The following is a 21701-nucleotide window of genomic DNA, read 5'->3' on the forward strand; positions in this document are numbered from 1 at the left end:
GGAATATACTTCTTATATGAAAATCACAAGGTCACAGACAGAATGCTTTTATATAGGTCATAGAACTCTGATGTGACTGTTAAGCGCATGTAACATTTATATTATATATATATGCTATAGGCCAAAAGAAACACTTAAACACTTATGTTGATATTTTTTAAACTTGATGCATTCACACACTGGAGTATGTTTTTATTTTATTGTATTTTATCTATCAATTTCAGCAAATTAATAGGAAATGAGATTTAACATTTATACAAAAATGAAATGGTAAAAGTCATACCGCAACAGAAAAAAATATGTCTGAACCCATGAACTGGGTCTTAGGCATCCATGCTTACATATAATGGACTGTTGCAGAATCTCATTCATGGTATAATACCTATTATGATGCTATACAAATACTAACATCTCTATAAATACCAAAAATGTACTGTTTATCAATTGATCCACACATTCCTATACTTGTATTAGTGTATATGATTCCAAAAGAAAAGGCTATTTAACTCTCCAATGTAATTCAGCATTGGATGGTTTTTCAGTACATTTTAAGGAATTATATTTGTTACGCTAGCACGCTGACACAATTTTCTATATATTGTGACTTTATATGGATTCAGCTTACACACTCATCTTTTTTTTTATTTTGGACAGAGTTGCCGGTGAGAAAATATGGAAGCCCCAGAGAAGTCTTCTTTCAACAATGGACCTCTCAGAAACACAAAGGGAAGGACACTGGAATTCCATCAAAATACCATATCATTTGCATGATAAGGTAGGTATAAATCTAGGTAAACATGGGCAATAATGTTTGCAATAGCCTTCAGTGCATCTACCATTTAAAGCACTTCCACTGTGGCAACAACAATATTGGTAACTTTAATGTATTCTGTGCAGACATCAAACAAACTGTGACCTCTATTATACAAACATGTTTATGTACATACTGTAACAATGCATACACTAATTGTGGTAGGTAAAGATTAATGAAGGTGTAGGCTTTTATAACGCAGTGATGCTTGCTTATCTCATATACTGATGGAGATTTGAAATGTTAGACTACATTTCTGACAAGTGTTTGCCAATAAGTGTTTGCGGTGAGCCTAAGTAAAACATCTGTACCATGAAGCAACATTTAGTACAGATAATAAAACTGTCGCCCTGTTGGATCAATAAGATGCTATTCATCATTTTGCCCATTTTCTTCTTTGATTAATATTTTTGCATAAATGAGAAATGATGATGGAAAAAAAAAAAGAACCTTATAGTTGGGAGCCTTCTTTCTAGGCTCTCTTTGTAAAATATCTCCCATTCTGTTCCTTAAAGAATAATTCCACCCAAAAAATACAATATCGTCTTTGGGTGGAGTATCCTAACCAAACCATGGTCCCAAAGGTGTCTTTAAGAATGGTCTAGCATCCTGCATACTGCTCCCAACTTATTTCATTCTAGCATATTTCATTCTAGCATACCACCCCTCCTCATAACTCTGCAGCCCGTCCCCTTTTTCTTATTGTGTTCACCAATATCCACTGTAGTTTGCAAGCCTGTGCGAGCAGGGCCCCCTATCCGCTTTGTCTTCCCTACATAATTATGCTAACTGCCCATTGTAACATGAATTCATGTGAAACTAAATTTTTTTTGTATTGGTCTGGACTCATATAATGGGGGCCATACACCTACGGTTCCGATCCCCCATTCTACCGATCCGCGGATTGGCAGCCATCGATGATTTGTTAACAGTCATCGGATCAGGGAAATTCAATTTATAAAAAATCCCTGACTCACCGATTCTGACCAATTTCACGTCGGATTCGAGGAATAGAGATTGGCCAACATGTTGAATATACTTGATCCCCTGACCCCTGCATTGGCAGAACGGGGAATTGTGGCAATCAGTCGCAGATGTATGGGCCCCTTAACTTATTTCCACTTGTATTCTGTTTTTGGCGATTTGGAACCCTTGTGGCGCCTATTGCCAAACTTCCCCATTCTGTGACATTGGGGTCGGGGGATCAGGGATATTCAACATGTTTAAAAATGTTGATTCCCCAATCCGAAAATGGTCAGAATCTGCGAGTCAGGTATATTTAACATGTTGAATTTCCCCGATCTGCCGATAGATCGCCGATCATCGATGTCCATGGATTGGCAGTTTGGTACGTCGATCTGGTCGTCGCCAACAGAACGGGGAATCGCTGCTCACGCGTATGGGGCCCTTTATAAATAAATAATAATAATAATAATATAAGACAGGGTTGGCAGGATGGAGTAGAGCACAGCAATGCCTGATACAATCTCGGTCATCTTTTATACAAGCCACATGCATGGGTGAAGGCACACAGGGAGGCAACAAATAGCCCAAAGGCCAAACACAAGGTAAGTAGATTTTGAGGACTGTGGTTTACTTAGGATGTTCCAGTCAAAACCGACTTTCCTATCTTTACGGCAATACTTGCAAAGGTGCCTACTATATCCTATTTTCAGGTACAGTCCCACATTTAGTGGATCCCTGAATTTTTCGTCCCTAACATAACTCAGTTGTTTTTTTACCTGACCACAGTGCTATTCAAGATTCTTGTATTGCATGTTGGTTGCAATTTTGAATATAATTTTTTTTATAGGCTTTGTATATTAAAGATTAGCAAGAACTATTATAAAAGAGGGTGATCTTGCATTTTCTATTTACCACATGGATGCAATGTGCAGGATCCCAGGAAAACCAATATGGAGCCCAAGCCAACTGCGAATAATTAAACCTCATGTGGGTACATTTATGAGTGTTCTTTGTTGACTGAACAATTATCATTTTAGATTGTCTGAAAAGGGGGCAGATTACCAGAAAATTGAGGGAGAAGTCTTAAATTAGGTGCAGACAAATAATAATAAAAAAAAAAGTTGCAAAATTGTCTCACTGGGCGGCGACTGCACCTTCTATTAGCATTATAATAATAATACCATCTCTCCCTCCCTACCCTAGTCTCCATCTTTTCTGTGTTTATCTCTCTGACTAGTTGCAGGGTGCAGGTCAGGGATTAAAAAAAATAATAATAAAACGATTTAAAAAATTGTAAATAGGACTCAAGAGATCCTTTTACATCAAAGACACTTTTTTGAATGTCCGTAACAATGTGGCATAAACTCTCATCTTTCGTTTAGACACATCAAAGCAAAAAGAGCTAATTTATAAATGTACCTCATAGGCTTTATTATTATCTAATGCACAGTACAGAATTCACGATATATTAAAAATAAAAATATTGTTTAAAACAGAAAATGATGCATGGCCCAATTAGAATATTCTTAGCCAGTGCATCAGGACACATTTGTGTGTCTCAAAAAGGCATTGCAAATATCAAGCTTAGGGTACGCCACTGGATTTGAACAGTTAAGCTGTGATTCATTTTATATATATCAGTGACGTGTGGTGAGGTAAATGACTGGGGAGGCACTGGCTAGTATTAGAGCCAGATATACAGATACCTATATGAACCCGAGGATTCATGTGGAAATTATACAAAGTTGCAGCAGTATATAGTGCTGGAAATTTGGTGAGTTTTGATCAGCGATGTGCGGAAAAGGTAGACAGGGGAGGAAGTGCCTCACCTGCCATAAACTTTTTACTACAGAGTGTTGACTTTAAAAATTATTAGAATAATACAAAAAAGCTATTTATATTTTCTTTGTTTTTTTCTTATCATTTTTATAGTCAAAACTCTGGAGTATACCTAAGTATGACAGGAAAGGCTCTGCCTCACCTGACCGCACATCACTGATAAGTGTATACCTGTATTTAATATATATACTTATCATATTTTGTTAGAATTCTGGTTCTATTTATTGCAATATTTATGTGCCATATGCCAATATATGAAAGGAAGCCCAGGACATATACCACTTGGCAGCTCTATTAGACCCTCCAACATGACCCATTCCATTAGGTACAGAATACTCTACTCATGGACTTCCTTCTGAATTTATGATTGCAGCCACCTGTTTAGAAACTCCTGTCTCATCAAATACCTAGTTCAAAACAGGTGTCTGCAATCATACATTAAGCAGTCCATGAGTAAAGGCCCCCATATATCAGCAATTGATTGCAGCAATCGTGCAATTTGCAATCGATTGTGTATAAAAATATTTCCCTTTTTCAATCGATTGTGGCAATTCTAATTGCACGATTGCTGATGTATGGGGGCCGGAAAATGGACAAAAACTGTCGTTTGAACAAATTGTTTAGATCAGACATTTAACAAACTTGTCTGAACGACCATTTTCATCTGTTTCCTGGCATTTTGGAGCAAATTGCTGATCGATCTACTAGTTGGCTGGTTGGACAGAATCTTTAGATGTGTTGCCAGCTTACGTCTTATGGTCCATACACACGGTCAGATTTTGTGTCAGATCTGAACGATAACGATTTTAAAAATCGCTCATATCTGAAAGAAAATCTGACATGTGAGCCTGCAACGATGAACGATGCGCGTTCCTACGTCAGATAACGATATCTGACATCGGATGTCTTTGCAGGCAGATTTGCACGAATCCATTCATTTTAATAGTCTGAAATCGTTCAAATTGTTGGTAAAATCGTTCATCTGACAGATCTGACCGTGAGTATGCACCATTATATTTTATTCCAGAAGACAACAAACAGGAAAACCCAAGTTCTCCCTGAATATTATACCTTCTAATGTTTCCATATCTGCAATAACTAGCATTTGGTTTAGTTTACCTCAGAAACTCATCTAAAAAAAAATGACATATTACATAAAATCATGAGCCAAAATGGAAGCTGCCCTAGTTGTGACAGGAAAATATATATATAGCAGCAGGCAATATGGAGTTCACCACGAGTTTAGAAGTAAGCTTCTGCTAGGCACTGTGTGTGAACAATAACAGAGGATATTCATTGGAATGAACGTGTGTGCGGCAGTGGGTGTCGGTGCCTCTGCGCACGCAGTGCGCGAGCCCAGGCCAGCACGTGCGCACTGTGTGTGCGCGCCGAGCGCGGCGCCAAAAACGCACACAGGCCAGGGGGAAAACAACACACACAACCTAACCGTCATCTGTAACCCCGCCCCTCTTTGACTTACCGCCACGCCTACTCCAGCACTAACGCCTTGCCCTGCCCTCAATACATCCAGCTAGGCTACACACAGTTGGTGGGCTGAAGTTACAACGAGGCACCTCTAGGGGTGCTGTTGTAGCACTTTGACATCGGTGTCATCATCGCGCATGCGCCCCCTGCCCCTCTCTCCCGAGTCCTCCTCGTTGTGATCCTGCTGCTGCCGCCTCAGTCCGGGCAGCAGCCCCGGCGATATGAGGCGACTAATGCGGGAGCCGAGCGTCGGCCGGCGCGGGGAGCCGTGCCCCGGCTGCCAGGCGGGAGTGTAGAGGAGTAATCGGTTGCGTGTGTTTGTCTCCCTGTGACCGCTGTCCTGTAGATGGTGCCCGGAGAGCTGTCCGTGACAGAGGAGGAGGAAGAAGAGCTGACGACTAGTATGAAGGAGATGATCGGAGGCTGCTGCGTGTGCTCGGACGAGAGGGGCTGGGCCGAGAACCCGCTGGTGTACTGCGACGGGCACGGCTGCAATGTGGCGGTGCATCAAGGTAACCTGCCTGACACGGTGACGGGGGGGAGGAGAAGGAGGGGGCGGAGAGGGTGGGAGGGGGCTGTCATGTTAGCTCAGGTACACAGGCTAGCTCACAGGCACACTCATAAGGCTCTCCCAGTGATATATTGGCCAGGGGGGCCTGGGCACTGGTGGCAATGTATTTGGTGGTGGCTGATGTCAGGCTTTGCCCACTTACTGTTATGGCTGGAGACCCGGTGCTATAGGTGAGTTATGGCCTTGGTGGACTGCTGACTTTATTATTATTATTGTTTATTTATATGGCGCCACAAGTGTTCCGCAGCGCCTTACACTTTAGCACCTTGCTTTTGTAGTGTTTGAGCCAGGTGTGTTTGGCGCCGTGGCATTGGCCCCTGTGTGCTGTGGGCTGGTGCTGCAGCATTGGCCTCTGGGTGTCGTATCTGTGCGCCACGGCATTGACCCCCCCCCCCCTAGGTGCTGTAGCATTGGCCTCTGGGTGTCGTATCTGTGCGCCACGACATTGACCCCCTAGGTGTTGGCCTCTGGGTGTCGTATCTGTGCGCCACGGCATTGACCCCCTAGGTGTTGGCCTCTGGGTGTCGTATCTGTGCGCCACGGCATGGGCCCCCTAGGTGCTGCAGCATTGGCCTCTGGGTGTCGTGTCTGCACCACGGCATTGACCCCCTAGGTGACATGTCATGGGCCCCCCCCTGGTTGCTGTCATTGGCCCCCTGGTTGCTGTCATGGGCCCCCCCCTGGTTGCTGTCATGGGCCCCCCCCTGGTTGCTGTCATTGGCCCCCTGGTTGCTGTCATTGGCCCCCTGGTTGCTGTCATTGGCCCCCTGGTTGCTGTGTCATTGGCCCCCTGGTTGCTGTGTCATTGGCCCCCTGGTTGCTGTGTCATTGGCCCCCTGGTTGCTGTGTCATTGGCTCCTTGAGTGTCATGGCAGGCCTTGGTCTCTGGCTGCCATGACTATGCGCCGTAGCCTTGGTCTCTGCCTGCCATGTTAGGGTGTCGTGGGCTTGGTACCTGCCTGCCATGGCTGGTTGCTTTGTGCTTTTTTTAATTTTATTTTTTTGTGCCGTGGTTAGATGCCATGGCAGTTTCCCTCATGAAGTTATCCCATATTTTTGCTTAGATTTTTACACAGGTGTTTGTTTACATTCTGCTTTTCCAAGTTTGGTACAACCCTTTGTAGCTGTTTACATTCTGCTTTTCCAAGTTTGGTACAACCCTTTGTAGCTGTTTACATTCTGCTTTTCCTAGTTTGGTACAACCCTTAGTAGCTGTTTACATTCTGCTTTTCCAAGTTTGGTACAACCCTTTCTAGTTGTTTACATTCTGCTTTTCCAAGTTTGGTACAACCCTTTGTAGCTGTTTACATTCTGCTTTTCCAAGTTTGGTACAACCCTTTGTAGCTGTTTACATTCTGCTTTTCCAAGTTTGGCACAACCCTTTGTAGTTGTTTACATTCTGCTTTTTCAAGTTTGGTACAACCCTTTGTAGCTGTTTACATTCTGCTTTTCCAAGTTTGGCACAACCCTTTGTAGCTGTTTACATTCTGCTTTTCCTAGTTTGGTACAACCCTTTGTAGCTGTTTACATTCTGCTTTTCCTAGTTTGGCACAACCCTTTGTGGCTGTTTCAGTTGCACAAGTAGTAGGTAGTTTTGGTGACTTATTTCAGTGCTGCTGGATTACCATGCAGTGTGGGCCAAGGGCAGAAATCCTAAACTTTGGCCGATAATAAACTTTATGATATTGGAGGGTGTTTGGTGATATGATGAATGAATGCAACAGAAAAATCTGCAGGTGACGTTGAATTGTGTCGAGTGACATTGTCTTGGGCATTCCAAGCACTGCCCATTATATTTATAAACAACAAAAATAGGCTAAGTTGCAGTCGATGGAGCACAAAGATCTATCGCTCATGTGGACTGAAGTTTGTGCTACTCGTTCCAGATGTATTCTTGCTGTTTGTGTTCTTGTCATCCTCTAATTAGCCTTTATCGTAAACCAAGCTGTAACATGTTCAAAACATTTCTGTTCTTCTCCCTAGGGTATTTCAAAGTATAGTCTGGGCTCACTCTATCAGGCTATTTACTTATATTATTCAATGCGAATGATTGTCTAAGAACAGAGGACTCTTTTTCTTAATATTGTGTCTCTTTTCCTTCTGTTCCTAAGTGCTTACACGTTAGACAGTGAGAGTTTTGTGTAGATTAAAATCAAATGTTTACAGTGGTAATTAATTTTTTGTGTGTTCAGTATAGGTTGTATAGTTTTGGCTTCTGTTGCCTTCCTTCTGTATTATACTTTCACATTGACACGTGCCGTTTCACTACAGCCTCTATAATGGGTGTCTATATATACTGCCTTCCTGCCGCTGGAACATCTGCTGAATGTGAGCAATTTTGCACACACACGTGGAAGACACAATTACATGAAGCTGATTGTTTAGGTGATGGGTGAAACAACTGTATGACAATGCATTTGTAACTTAATTTTTGGCCTTGATGACCCCACATACTGTGATCAGTGACCTCTGTTTTCTGGTCTACTAAAGGGGCCCATACACTAGCCACGGGTTGCTGCGTTCCAGCAATCTTGCAGCCCGGTATCTCTGGATCGGTGAAATCCATGTTGGATTTCACGGATTTGCCGATCACGTTCAAAATATGATCGTGATTTGCAAATCTGTGAAATTTAACATGTATGTTTTCACCGATCCTCCGGTGGATTGCGGATCATCGATGGCCGCCATATCGCAGTTTCCGATCCCATTGCAAGTTCCGGCAATCCGTTGTTGAGTGTATGGGGGCCTTTAGTCAAATCCAATTGTGATATTAACAGTATAGTGCACACATACTCCTCACCGCTTTACAGAGTAAAGGGGGGGTTGGGGGTGTGTGAGAGAACACTATAGCAGGGAGACTCGCAGCATGGGGGTCCCCCTGCCATAATGTTAACCAGGTCCAAACTGGACAGCCCAGCTCCCCTGGGCTTTGGGTATGTGTGTAATAGTGAATAAATAGTTAATTTTGTTCGTTACAGGTGGACCACAAGTACTAGCATGTCCGGATATTAGGCCTGCTGAGCCTTTTAGTCCGCATGTAAAAAAAATAAACCTAAAAAAAAAAAATATATATATACACATATATAATAAAGGGGGCGATTCAATTCAACGCAAATTGAATAGTGCCGGGAGGAGCTATTCAATTCAGTGCGCTGTGTGGTCTTAGAATGCCGGTTATCGCGCCTTAACAAGAGTGTTAAGGCGCGGTAACCGGCATTCTCTGACCAAAGTGCCTGGCGCGCGGCTTTTAGTGCCGCACTATGTAGAAAAACAGCTGCGCTCTCTGAACTTTGGTTGGATTTCTCATCGCATCCCCAGGGGGGTGGGAGAAGAAATCCTTAGCGCGCCCAAACAGCGCGGTGTATTTAATAGGTTTGGGAGTGCCTCCCGTCGCTATTCAATAGCGCGTTGAATTGAATTCCCCCCCTCAGACAGCTTACTGACGGTCACTTAACATGTAGTGAGAAGCGCCGATTGTGGTTCTACAAGTGCCATCATAGCGGGGCAGGCTTAGTGGGGCTTGTAGTCTGCATCTAAATAAGAATATTATTAACTATTTAATGACTATTACCCACGTACCCAAAGCCCAGGGGGTGCGTGGAAGAGCCCTGGGCAGTTGTCCCTTGCTGTGTGTCTCCCTGCTGTAGCGTTATCACTCCGGCTGGTCAGCCTGCTGCTGGTTATTGGAAAATGGGGGGAAACCCAATGCCGCTTTACTCCCACTATTAATACCAGACCAGGCTTCAAGGTCCAGGGCTTGTTATGGATTTGGGGAAGATCATGCATTTTTCTGTACAGATCATGGTTATCTGTGCAGTGCTTCACCAACACATGCATGACATAGGCAGGATTAATGTTTGGGCGGGTTTGCCGCCATTTTTACGACAGCTTTCAAAACAATCGCTTGTAAAATCAGGAGTTACTGTTCTAAGTTTATTTGATATTACATTCTGTTCTATATTAATGTGTGTTTTCTTGGCGGTTTAGGCCTTAGTCGGCAAATAGCAAAACTGCTGCCAAACCGTCGGGATTTAAAACCCGTCCGTGAGGGAGCATGCTGACGATTGCACAACTGTGCTGTCCACTAGATTTAGAAGGATTTTTGAAGCCCACATTTGTTAGGCCCAGTGTGTCCTAAATACCTACCATGATTGTCCAGTTAGTGGATGTTTAGAAAACATTCATATATATCTCTATTGGCCTTAGAATCAGTATGCTCTCATTATACAGCAGGGCTCTACAAAACCCGGGGGCCATGTTGACCAGATTTTGCTACCTGGTGACCAGAATATCTGGGGTGGGAGGAAGCAGATCCTCGTCAGCCCCAGCGTAGATTCGTGGCTGTGACTGTAATGTGGCGCCCACTTCATGAAGAGTTCATGTAGTGAAGACCGCCGGTTCTGCTGTGCTGACTCTCCGTCCTCCACACTTCAGCTGTTTAGGGCCCTCCAGTAAGAGGGGCTATGCGTGGCTGGGGTGGGGCCTCCAGAGCAATGACATAAGCCGAGCAATGACATAAGCGTGTTGGAGGGTTTGCCTGGGGGGTTGATTGCCTAGAGGTAGCCAAGCTGTATGGCTGTGGGGAGTTGTTTACCCGGGGGTAGCCGAGCTGTGGTATGGCTGTGAGGGGTAGTTTGTCCGGGTGCAGCAGAGCAGTGGTGTGGCCGGGAGGGGCTGGCGGCTTGCCTGGGTGTAGCAAAGTAGTGGTGTGGCTGCAGGGTTGCTTGTCTGGGGTAGAAGATCAGTGGTATGGCTGTGAGGGGTGGTTTGCCTGTTTGCCTGGGGGCAGCAGTGGTGTAGCCGCGGGGGTGTTTTGTTCGGATGTAGCACTTTCGAACACCATTTTTTTTTTTTTTTTTTACATCAACTCGGTTTGTTATGGGGGGAGGGGTGGAGCTGAGCAGTGGTGTGGCTAGGTGAGGAGGCACCTTCTTCCTGGTGGTTCATATACTTTTATCCAAATGCTATTTCTTTATTATATTAATGTGCATTTGGATCCTACTGTGGCATAATGAGAATTTGTTTCCTTGTGTGTGGCATAATGTGCATTTGGGACCCACTGTGTGGCATAATGTGTATTTGGGTCTGCTGTGTGGCATAATGTGTATTTGGGCCTGCTGTGTGGCATAATGGGCATTTGGGACCCACTGTGTGGCATAATGTGTATTTGGGTCTGCTGTGTGGCACAATGTGTATTTGGGCCTGCTGTGTGGCATAATGGGCATTTGGGACCTACTGTGTGGCATATTTTGAATTGGGGCAGGTATAGGCATGTGGCAGAATCTGATGACCAGTGAAGAGGCATGTGGGGAGGTTGAGGGGCATGTGTGGTGGTCTATACAAGTTTTCATTTACGTTGGTCTGGCTAAACTTTTTAAGATGGCTCCTATATTTCACAAAAAATTGTCGAGCCCTGTTATATAGTGTTCCCGCTAGGCTGTTTTAGCGGTGCGCGGCGCCCTGCCCTCCTTCTGGAGGGCAAAAAGCACCCTGCCCTCCAGGAGGAGGGCAAAAAGCGCCCTGCCCTAACAGCCTGCGGGAGCCGTTCTCACCCGCGGGACGCAGTGTCCCGCGGGTGGACAAACATGCGGTGATCCGGTCACCGCCGGAGAATAGACGCCGGGCGCATGCGCCCGGCATCTATTCTCCCTTTCTGCACCGCTTGGGGGCTGCCCGGCATGTCCGTAAGCGCCGGGCACGCCCCCAAGTATGACGAAAAGGGGACGCGTCTTATAGACACGCCCCCTTTTCATAACCACGCCCCCTTCTCGGCGGGGTGGGGGGGGAGTCACAAGCGGGTAACTACTTACCCAGGTCCGGCACAGCAGCCCAGCACACGCTGCTGTGTGCTGGGCTGCATTGGAATACTGTCTGAGGCTGCTAAAGCAGCAGCCTGAGCAGTCTCCTATGCCAAAGGGGGAGCGATCATGCTGATTGCACCCCCCCATTGACTGTGCGTCGGGCTGAGGGGCACACAGCGCCCCCTCCCTAGCGCGCAGCGCTGTCGCAGATGTTTTTTTTTTCCGAAGGGGGCGTGGCCACGCCTTCCACGATTATGCCACGCTCCCGGCCCGAGCTGCTGCAGCATGCAGATGATGATGGTCGTTCAGTGTGTATGAACGACCATCATCTGCAGATATATCTGTCAGGTGTGTATCCACCTTAAGAAAAGGCAGTTGATTTGTTATCTTGGGTAAAGCAGGTACTTTAATTACTTTGATCTGGAGGCCTGTTACTCATAATTCAATTGTTTACTCTGTTCCCCCTTTTCTCACACCACATCTGCTCATTTACTGCTTTGTCCCTAATCCAGTGTTATATAATGTGACCCAGTTTACAAAACTCTCGCATATTCCTACCAATCACAGACTACAGACAGCCGTAGCTCCAGAAACAATGACACCAAGAGGGATATTCATCTGTTTTATAGCTCCCATTGCGCCATTCCCGGTGCATTTGGGCACGACAAGTAATGGGTGCCCAGTAACTTGCACCCAACAGCACAAACCATTGAATATCGCCCGACACCTTAGATGGGAGTTGCGGGCACGAGGAAACAATTGAATCACCTCCCCCGAAATGTTGATTCTCCCTTTTCTATTAATGCCAAATGATTATCCTATTGCCTGATGCTCTGGCTAGTTTTTGGATTAGACTCCCAGACTAATGAAATCTCCATTATTTTGTCCACCTCTGCACTAGCTGTTTCATTCATTTATATCTGTTGCAGTTGGTAAGAGAAGCGTGTGAGCCTCTGATACTGCATCCTATATGTGTACTCTTTGACGTTCTTGCCACTGATTTTCTGTCAGTCCTGTATTTAAATTCTCTGCTTTCCTTGGTTGACGCTCGGAAGCTGACAGACGGCAGCATGAGCCCTAGTGATGTACTCGGAGCATTACCATTCCCTGCAGACATTGTCACCCTCCGGATTGTTAATAGTAAACTCTGCTGTGTAACCTTTGTCCCGTATACATATGTATGAATCGCATTATAATGGATGTAGCTCCGCTTTAAAGGCAAGGGCTATTGAATAAATGAGGCCCTGAGGAATGGCAGCAGCCTCTGTTTTATCTTACTTGGCTTATATTCATGATTGTTACTGTCACTTTTTCCCTTTTTGCTTGTCATTCCTGTGAAACAGGTGATTTGCCCCCATTGTACAATCAAACACCAGTGACTATGTTGTTAACTAATACCAGGAGTAAAAATAATCTTCTGAGCTATACAGTGTTTTCAGACAGTTTGTGTAGGATTAAAACAAGTTTGTATGATTTCCGTATCATATTGGGCACATTACTGTTGATGGATGTAGAGAACTACAATATCGATTTGCTTTTAAATGCTCTAAGGCAGTGATTCCCAACCTCGGTCCTCAAGGCACACTTAACAGTCCTGGTTTTAGTGATATCCATGATTGTGCACAGATGGTTAAATCAAAATAACTGAGGCACTAATTAAGTCACTTCTGCTCAAGTATGGCTATCCCTAAAACCTGGACTGTTAGTGTGCCTTGAGAACCGTGGTTGGGAACCCCTGCTGTAAGGGGACAATTCAATTCCCAGTGCGGTGATGTTGCTCTGGGGATGAGTGCCGGAGCTATTCAATTGGCCGCGCTGTAAATCCACGACTATAGGATTTCTACTTGCACCCTCCTGAGGTGCGAGCACAAATGCGACTTTAACTAGTGCCTCGGGGCAGCAATGCCTGCGGTAACAGCACTGCGCCCGACACTTGCGTTGGAATATGCAGTTTAGCGTGACTAAGCCCTGGGCATTAGTCACGGTAAACTGCATCTCCCGACTTAAGTGCAGGGCGCGATGCGGGCAATTAGCTTCGGGCATTCATCTTAGGAGCTACAGCGTTGAGATCTAGAAGAGGCGTAAGAATAGGACAGATTTATATCTAACAAGCAGAAAGGGAGAAATTTTGTTGTATGGTTGATCAGTATTGAAAGTTATGGATATTGCCATGCGGACTGTCCTTGGAAATAAAGGGTAGTAAGTTGCCCGCTATGAAAGCAGAGCTGTCGGCTCACTAACTGTGTGTATACTTTCTATCCCTATTATTAGTTTATGTACTCTGTAAGGCACTGCGGAACACTTGTGGTGCCATATAAATAAAGGATAATAATAAGCCTGCCTGGAGAAACCGGACTCATTGCAATGTTAATGTGCTAAAACGACATGCAACATATAATGGGAGTGGCTTGATTTGGTGACTATAATGAAATAATGAACTTGATTCATGAGTTCTAAGATGATTAAAGTTACCATCCCATGATCATATTAGCATGCACGTAATACACAGGTCTTCAGCAGATTATGCATGGAAAAGGAATGTTGCCAATGAATGTTGCCATTCTGCATTCCCATTAGCTATGCTTTTTGCTGAAAAGCAGACCCTTAGCACAGGGCTGAGCACATTTGTTAGAAAACTAGGACAAGGGGCATAGCACAAACCAAACATTTTTAGAGACAAGGGCTGTGAACATCAGTAGGTATCCCCATCCTGTTTAATAGTAGCAAGAAAAGGATTACTGGGTATAATATATTGTACAGCCCAGATGACCTGACTACCATACACAGCCAGTGCCCAACATAATATAAAGCACAATCAGGGCATTTAAAAATTATTATACCAGCCTCTGCCACCCAAACATGTAGCACACCACAGCCTGCTCCTACCAGTTTGGAAAAAACAGCCTGCGTCCCCACAATATCTACCCAGTCTTTCTGCCGGTGCCAGTATAAAAATATTACACACTAGCTGATTTCCCCCCAAAATGATTAAATGCCATAATGTGCCACCCCAAAAATTATAATGTTTAATTTTATACACCCGCAAGATCACCCTTTCATCCCCAAATAGTCTATTGTCTAACCTGTGCGCCTGCAGAATTGCTGCACACAAACCCATATCTCATGTAGAATTATTGCATGACATCTTGTGCCACCATAGATTGACACAACAGCTTGTGCTACCAGAATTTCTCAGCATGAGAGTGGGGAACATGGGCGTGAGTGCCCCCCCCCATCAGTGTAATCGCTCAGGTGTATCCAATGTAGACACAACTTTGTCAAGTTCAATCTCTCTGTGCTTACTCGCCAACCTCCTGGCTTTCAGATTGCAATACACATATTACAGCCTGGTTAAACGTATGAAATTACAGTGCACAGCATATCAACCAATCGGATTCTTTAATCTTTCTGGGGAAGTTTAGAAAATGAAAGCAAAGACCTGATTGCTTGCTATGTGCTCAGCTTACCACAGAAAGGCAGATCTTGCTAATGACAGAATCGCTTTCCAATCTGGCTATGCATGTGGGTGATCATAGTGCACGGGGTTCGGTTGAGACAAATCACTTTCAGTGTAAGTGGGACCTGATAATGAACCAGTCGTTTGGGATAGTCTCTCATCTGGTATCACTTTTGTTTTGCAGCCGCACTATTGTAACATTTCATAAATTTTACCTTTTTAACAGTTTTCAGAAATGTCACTTATAATTTTATTTAAAGAAAGGCCCAAGGCAGTGACAACGCTGTTAAATGTGAACCACAGCTAATGTTTATTTTATTTTTTTGCCCCCTCCCCCTTCCAGCAAAACATTAATTAAGAGAGCAAGTTAAGTGATTATCTGCTTGACGACCGTTCTGTTCTCAATATTATTGTATTGGACGTAATTTAAATGCATATTGTCACACTTTCTATATCTCTAATTTTTAGCCTCTAAGCTTTTCCAAGCATGTCTTATTGGTGATTTACTGTGGTGCGGCACTGTTAGCAATAAACAATTTTTCTTTATATTAACATGAGTTGTGTTTCGTCTGGAAAATTCGAGTCTGCTGGTTGTCACTGATGCAGACGTCCATGTATTGAAAAGATGAAATAAGATTTGAAAGCATGGGTAGTCACATGGTGTGGCCTCAGGGTAACTTGTAGTTAGATGGCGATCATATGACCTAGATCCTTGTATCACATGTATCTCTAGTGCACAGGTTCTCAAACTCGGTCCTCAGGACCCCAAACAGTGCATGTTTTCCAGGTCTCCTCAGAATCACAAGTGAAATAATTAGCTCCACCTGGGGATCTTTTAAAATGTGTCAATGAGTAATGACTACACCTTGTCACCTGCTAGGAGACCTACAAAATGTGAACTGTGTGGGGTCCTGAGGACCGAGTTTGAGAACGACTGCTCTAGTGTTAGGGATTTTGTCAAGAATGCTCCCACAGTGGTACATCATCACACTGCGGCCGCCTGCAAATTAATGCAGTTTAATTGAACCTGATGATTTATTAAGCACTTTCAGAGACACTCTGTGCACCCAGTGGACTATTTTGAAATCTATACTGTTGTAATACACTGCACTGAGGGTAAAATGTATAACCTCATGAGTACATGACCTTGCAGACTTCCGCACCCTCCCCTCCCTTCCCTTCCCCCTTGCAGTTAAAATATGTGATTAAAGGGATTCTTTCTAAAACACAGCCACACTTTAGTGACCAACAGAGAGGGTGTTCAGCAAGGATTTCTTCTGTCCTAAGCTGTAATGTGATGGAGAGTAGTAAATGTGTTTTGTGGGGATTCTCTCAGCAGTTCTGACAGACTGGCTGCCTGTTACGTTATGTATGTGTCCTGCATGTGAATGAAAGCTGTCCCCTTTTTCCTAATTTGAAGGACCTGTTCATAGAAGGGCTTTCTGATATTCTATATTATGGGTTACTGATGGCGAGCTGATTTTTACGCGAGGTAGTTACCTGTGACTGTTTAACAGGGGGTAGCTGCATGTGGTGGGCAGTATCCATGGTATAAAGAGGGGAGTGGAGGGCTGTATATAGCAATACACTAAAAGCTATGTAATGCCTCAAACAGCTTTCATGTTACACTGAAATGTGTACTTGTTGCTAGCTGGGTCTAGCCAGAAGCTTTCATGTTCCCTTACGAAATTGTTAAGGAGAATTCTTTCCGATTGCCTGTGTTTTTTTTTTTTTTTTTTTACTTATGTTTTTGTTGTACTATAATGAATAACACTAGTTGTAAAGGCGACAAAAGGGTTAAGCCCGGGATTCCTTTGCTCCCTGTTCTCAGTAGACGTCCCTCCCCCCACTCACATTACCTGTCTGCACTAGCCTGAGATTAGGCTGCCTTCTGGCAGTGAGACAGCTGCTTTGTTCGGCTGTGTGACTGGCCTGGTGTGAGCTGTATGTAGGAAGAGAGAGGAATGACAGGGAGGTGCGATGTTCCCAGGACTCCTCCTCTCCCTGCACACAGCAGCACTGTTTGCCCTTTCTTGTGGGGGAAGACAAGGATCCAGCTGCTGGTGTTTCTGCTGAGCTGTCTCCTTCTGGAGCACGCTTCCAGGGTGAAAAGCTGGGATCTTCTCTTCCCTTTTTTTTTTTTGTTTTAATTTTTTTATTTTCATTACCCTTCTTTATTTCCTTGATTTAAGATGTGGCCGTGGAAATATGTGTTTCATTTAGAACCCACAATGTGATCATGCAGCAGTGACTTGTCATTTGGAATGGGATTATGGGCAGGACATTAAAGGGGCTGTAGAACTGGTTAGGTTTGATCTGTGGGTTAGTTTGGAAAAACAAGAGATTTCACTACTTGTCCCCTTCAGAACATTGCAGAAAGTATTGAAATCCACGTGAGCCCAGTGACGTTATCTACAGCATTGCAGCCTGTTGTTTTCTAACTCTCTGTACGTTTGTTTCACAGCTTGTTACGGCATAGTGCAAGTGCCAACAGGACCGTGGTTTTGTAGAAAGTGCGAATCGCAGGAAAGGGCTGCCAGAGTGGTGAGTTATTTTCCATTCATTTCTGTTTCTTACACTATTTGGAGAAGAAATGTAAGCTGATTGGCTGGGTGTAGCATCCGTGATGATCTCCATGACAACAGATGGCTTGTACGCACGTATATTACAGAAAATTATCATTGAGTTAGGAAGCAGCGTGCGCTGTCATTTCCAGTTTCCACGTGTATCGGTAGTTTGGTTTTCTAAGGCATCAATAATCTTTTTTTTTTTTTCCGAGATTAGCGCCATATACCTGTGAGCAGGAGGGATATAAGTAATATAAGAAGTGTATTTCGTTATATAAAGGAAATTTATTTAATTTATGAACTCCATGGTTTTCCCCTAAGAGTCCACCTGTGCAGCACTACGATTCCCTCCCCTGCCGGTGCTTACCCGCCTGAAATAGACAGTATTTACAACACGTCCTGCGCCTCCATCTGGCTGTTTAAGCCAAAATAGCACAGTCCTAGCTCCATGTACGTGCTTTAAGGGACACCGTACTAACGTGTAAATAATGCTCTTATATGTGATAAATATTCAGTAATGATGGAGACCTGGGGGCCGATGCAGACGGCCACAAATGCTTCCACACTGTGTGCATGGGGATTAGATGTGTATATTAACCCTTGTGTAGAGTTTTACGCATGTGTGCACCGGCTCTCCTCTTGGAGCAAAACCTAATTCTGAAAATGGCTGTTTTGCTCTTTACACTTTCGACCAACTCTACATGGCCAGAAATTCCTTTGACACCCCCTTACTGAGGGCTCGATGCAGAGGTGGACGTTATTGCAACCGCATTTGTTTTTTGTTTTATTTGCAGCGACTGTGATATACAAATGCTAGTTTCAGCCTTATGTACTAGCACCGGACAGTGCCAGCCCTGGGACTTCCACTTTCAATGCCAGTGAACAGTGTAATAAGGCCGGTGGTTATTAATAATCCCCCATCCACTATCAGCGCATCATCTCGTTCACCATCAATACTTACAGCTGCCTATAATAAGTGCGGTGCCTCCTTCTCACCTGTAGCTAAACATGGCCGCTGCGGCACTGCATCTGAGAAGCAGGTTGCATAGACACACCCAGAACACGCCCACAAGATGCCTTTTTTTTTTTTGTGTACACTTCACCACCCAGGAATACCCAATGTCTCCTTCAGCCGCAATTAGAAATGCAGCTCTACCTCGCCTGTACTTGCGTATGCTCAACTTTAGTGGTTGCACCATCCACAGACACACAAGTTATGTCCACTAATCTGACTGCATCATCCCATAGTGCACAAGTTACTACATTCAGTGTTATTTTGCTTCCTTTCCTTCTGAGGTCTCTGGTTCTCTTTCAACAGTCCTTGGTCAAAAACAGCTGATAAATTCGGTAAAACCTACCTGCAGTTTGTGCTAAGGCTTTTCCTTCGAAATATATAGTTGGCAAATATTTAGGGCCCGATTCTGAGTGGAAATGCGCATGGATCTCACGGATATCGGCATACTGCGAAAGCGCAGCAGAAAGCGGTGACTGCGCATGTACTGGACGAGGCTTACGCACACGGACGGGAATCTCAAGTGCGGACAGATTGATCTGTCCGTCCATGGAGCCCTCTGTCAGTGAAATGGGCGATTATGGTAGCTAACAGGGCAGCGACCAAGCAGACGCACGGAACTGTTCTGTCTCGGAGTGTTGTCGGCGTGCAAGCCCACTTGCGTTCTTGACCATGGTGCGCAAATGGAGATGGGATTTTTTGTTTCAGATGGGTCTTTTGACAATTTCTAGATAGACACCAGATATTAAGACCCCCATACACTGTGCGATATATCAGCTGATCCATCGGATTGTTACGATTTCGCTGCTATATCGTACCGTGTATGAGCATGTTAACGGACAGAGGCTCTGATTCTGAGCTGGACGCTCTCACAGAGCGCTCGCTCTGAATCAGGGCCGTCCTTCCTGATTTTAGAGCGGCCTCCTGACCGCCCACGGCCTCCTGACCACCCACAGCTATAGCGAGCGGCCAAAAAGATGGTCGCGATGGTCAAGACCATCATGACCATCGGGCTTGCGACGAGACCCTTGTGGTAGGGTCTCGTCTTCCACAAGGCCTGTCCCCAGACGGTAGGCGTTCCCATGGAAACGCCTCCGTCTGGCCAGCCACGCCCCCGGCACGCCCACCAAAGGGGGCGTGCTGTCACTCGCCATCGACAGCACGCCCCCTTTGTAGCGAGACCTGGAGCGACGGCTTGGCCGTCGCTATCCGGGTCTTGCGCATGACGGACCCGGCTCCCTCGTGCGCATGCGCACTGGGCCAACATCGACCCGCTTGCGAGCGCTCAGCGCTCGCGAGCGGGTCTGAATCAGTCCCAGAGTGCGCTCCCTTGGAGTCATACCTCGCACCTCCAGATCTTTCTACAGGTTAATTTGATCTGGGGATGCGATGTACAATCCCATGCAGCGCTATGCGGGTGGGGGAGGCGGGTGCTGGCATATTGGGCGGTTGGCCATCCGATATGTCGTCCGTCGGATCCCCCGTTGCGTCGCAAGGTGCATATCGCACCGTGTATGGGGGGCCTTTAGACAGGTAATAGGGCAACAGGGACAAAAGGTCGACATGTAAGAATGTGCATATGGTCGCCATGAAAATGGTCGATACATGTTGTTGTTTTTTTTTTCTAACCCTAATCTTCACCCTAACCCTCCCTTCTAGTGCTTAACCCTAACCCTCTGGTAAGTGCCTAACCGTTGGGATAGGTGCCTAACCCTAACATTCTGGTAAGTGTCTAACCCTAAACCTAGCAAAAACAAAAAAAATCATGTGTCGACCATTTTCATGTCAACATTTTGACCCCGTCAACCATTTGTACATGTCGACCTTATTACATGTCAACCCCTAGTGTGTCGACCTTTTGTCCCTGTTGGCCTATTGCCTGTCTAACATCTGGTGTCTATCTAGACATTGTCTTCCTTTTTACTGTAGATCTTTAGACCGGATCCCCATCAAATAATGGGCAACGAAGTGCCCATGATTGAAGAAACACCTCTCCTAAAGCTAGACTAAATGGGACATCTTCAGAATGGAGCAAACTATCTAAGAAGGGAGCAATGGTCTGTGAAATTCTTTTCCACACGCACTAAACACAACATACTGCAAGTTTCTATTTTCTTTATGATGACTTACGGTATAGCCATTTGCATTACATGTTCCTGTGATTAATTAGACGCACATTTTAGTGTTTGTACATTGCTGGTAGTTCCTTTTCTGGTAACATAAATTCAGAGCATATTACAGTTCAGCAGTTCTACAAGAATATTTCAGTTGCATATTTATGAATGTCAGATGGCTACATTTCATTATTGTGCCTGGCTTGATGAATTCCTGGAGTTTAAATGTGTTTTTCAAATGTTGTTTTGTTTTCCCAGAGATGTGAATTGTGTCCTCATAAGGATGGAGCACTAAAGCGCACGGATAATGGAGGTACGTCCACTTTTTTTTTCTGCTTAGATTATTTTTTCATTATTATAATCTAATTACCACATCGAAGGTAGAGGATGGTTTATGCTTGTTTTATGTGGGAGAATGCAGCGGTTTCCTCATAGCTTTGTGGCATGTCACATGACAGTCTGAACATGAAGTAAATGAAAGGCATTGGATTTTTCTGGGGGCTGTGGAGGGGTTATTTCGAGGCAGGAGAGGCGTTAATAGATTTGTCAATTTGTGTTGCCTGCTGCTGCTATGTTACAATCATCTCACAAAAATGAAACTTGTATTTGTATGTGCTTTTTTTGGCCATGGTAAGTCTTTCCTATACTTCATTCATTCCACAGGCACCATGAGCCCTATGAACAATTAGCCAGTCGTACACACAGGCGGTCAGACTGAATGCAGCGTGCCCTATTGCCTTGTTTCACTGATCTCTGCAGCGTTCATGTGTCAGAGTTCTCATGTTTACTATTGATGCAATTTTCAGGCGACCGCTCATGTTCATGCGTTTTATTTACGAAAATCGCCCATAGATATAGCTGTAGACCAATCTGGTCTCCAACTGCTTTGAGACAAAACTGAACAGCATTAGATGCTGGAACGTCTGCTTGGTCAGTGAATAGGTTCTGTGCAATCTCTGTGACGTTCGGCTGTACAACGCGAAGTGAATAACGCATTGTGTACATTTCTACTTAATTGGACATAGATTTAATCAGTGTAGCAGAGCAGACAGATCTGTCTGTGATTAGTCCCCTTTAA

General features: G+C 44.7%; 1 protein-coding gene across 10 annotated transcripts in view; it reads left to right on the forward strand.

Annotated features, from left to right (window-relative positions):
- Window positions 1-688: 688 nt before the first annotated feature.
- MLLT10 (MLLT10 histone lysine methyltransferase DOT1L cofactor) overlaps window positions 689-21701 on the forward strand; it is a 163630-nt gene continuing 142617 nt past the window's right edge. For 3 of the 10 annotated variants that reach the window (XM_088454230.1, XM_088454232.1, XM_088454233.1), the window contains exons 1-3: window positions 5131-5613; window positions 17395-17474; window positions 20882-20936. In XM_088454230.1, coding sequence (XP_088310356.1) covers window positions 5448-5613; window positions 17395-17474; window positions 20882-20936 — 301 coding nt within the window. In that variant the 5' untranslated portion in view covers window positions 5131-5447. Of the gene's footprint in view, window positions 776-5129; window positions 5614-5748; window positions 5843-16237; window positions 16300-16976; window positions 17036-17394; window positions 17475-20881; window positions 20937-21701 lie in introns of those variants that run through there. The other 7 variants (XM_088454236.1, XM_088454237.1, XM_088454228.1 and 4 more) reach the window with 5 other exon arrangements.

The sequence above is a fragment of the Taudactylus pleione genome, unplaced genomic scaffold, assembly GCF_031769625.1.
Source record: "Taudactylus pleione unplaced genomic scaffold, aTauple2 ptg000610l, whole genome shotgun sequence".
Classification (NCBI taxonomy): Eukaryota; Metazoa; Chordata; class Amphibia; order Anura; family Myobatrachidae; genus Taudactylus; species Taudactylus pleione.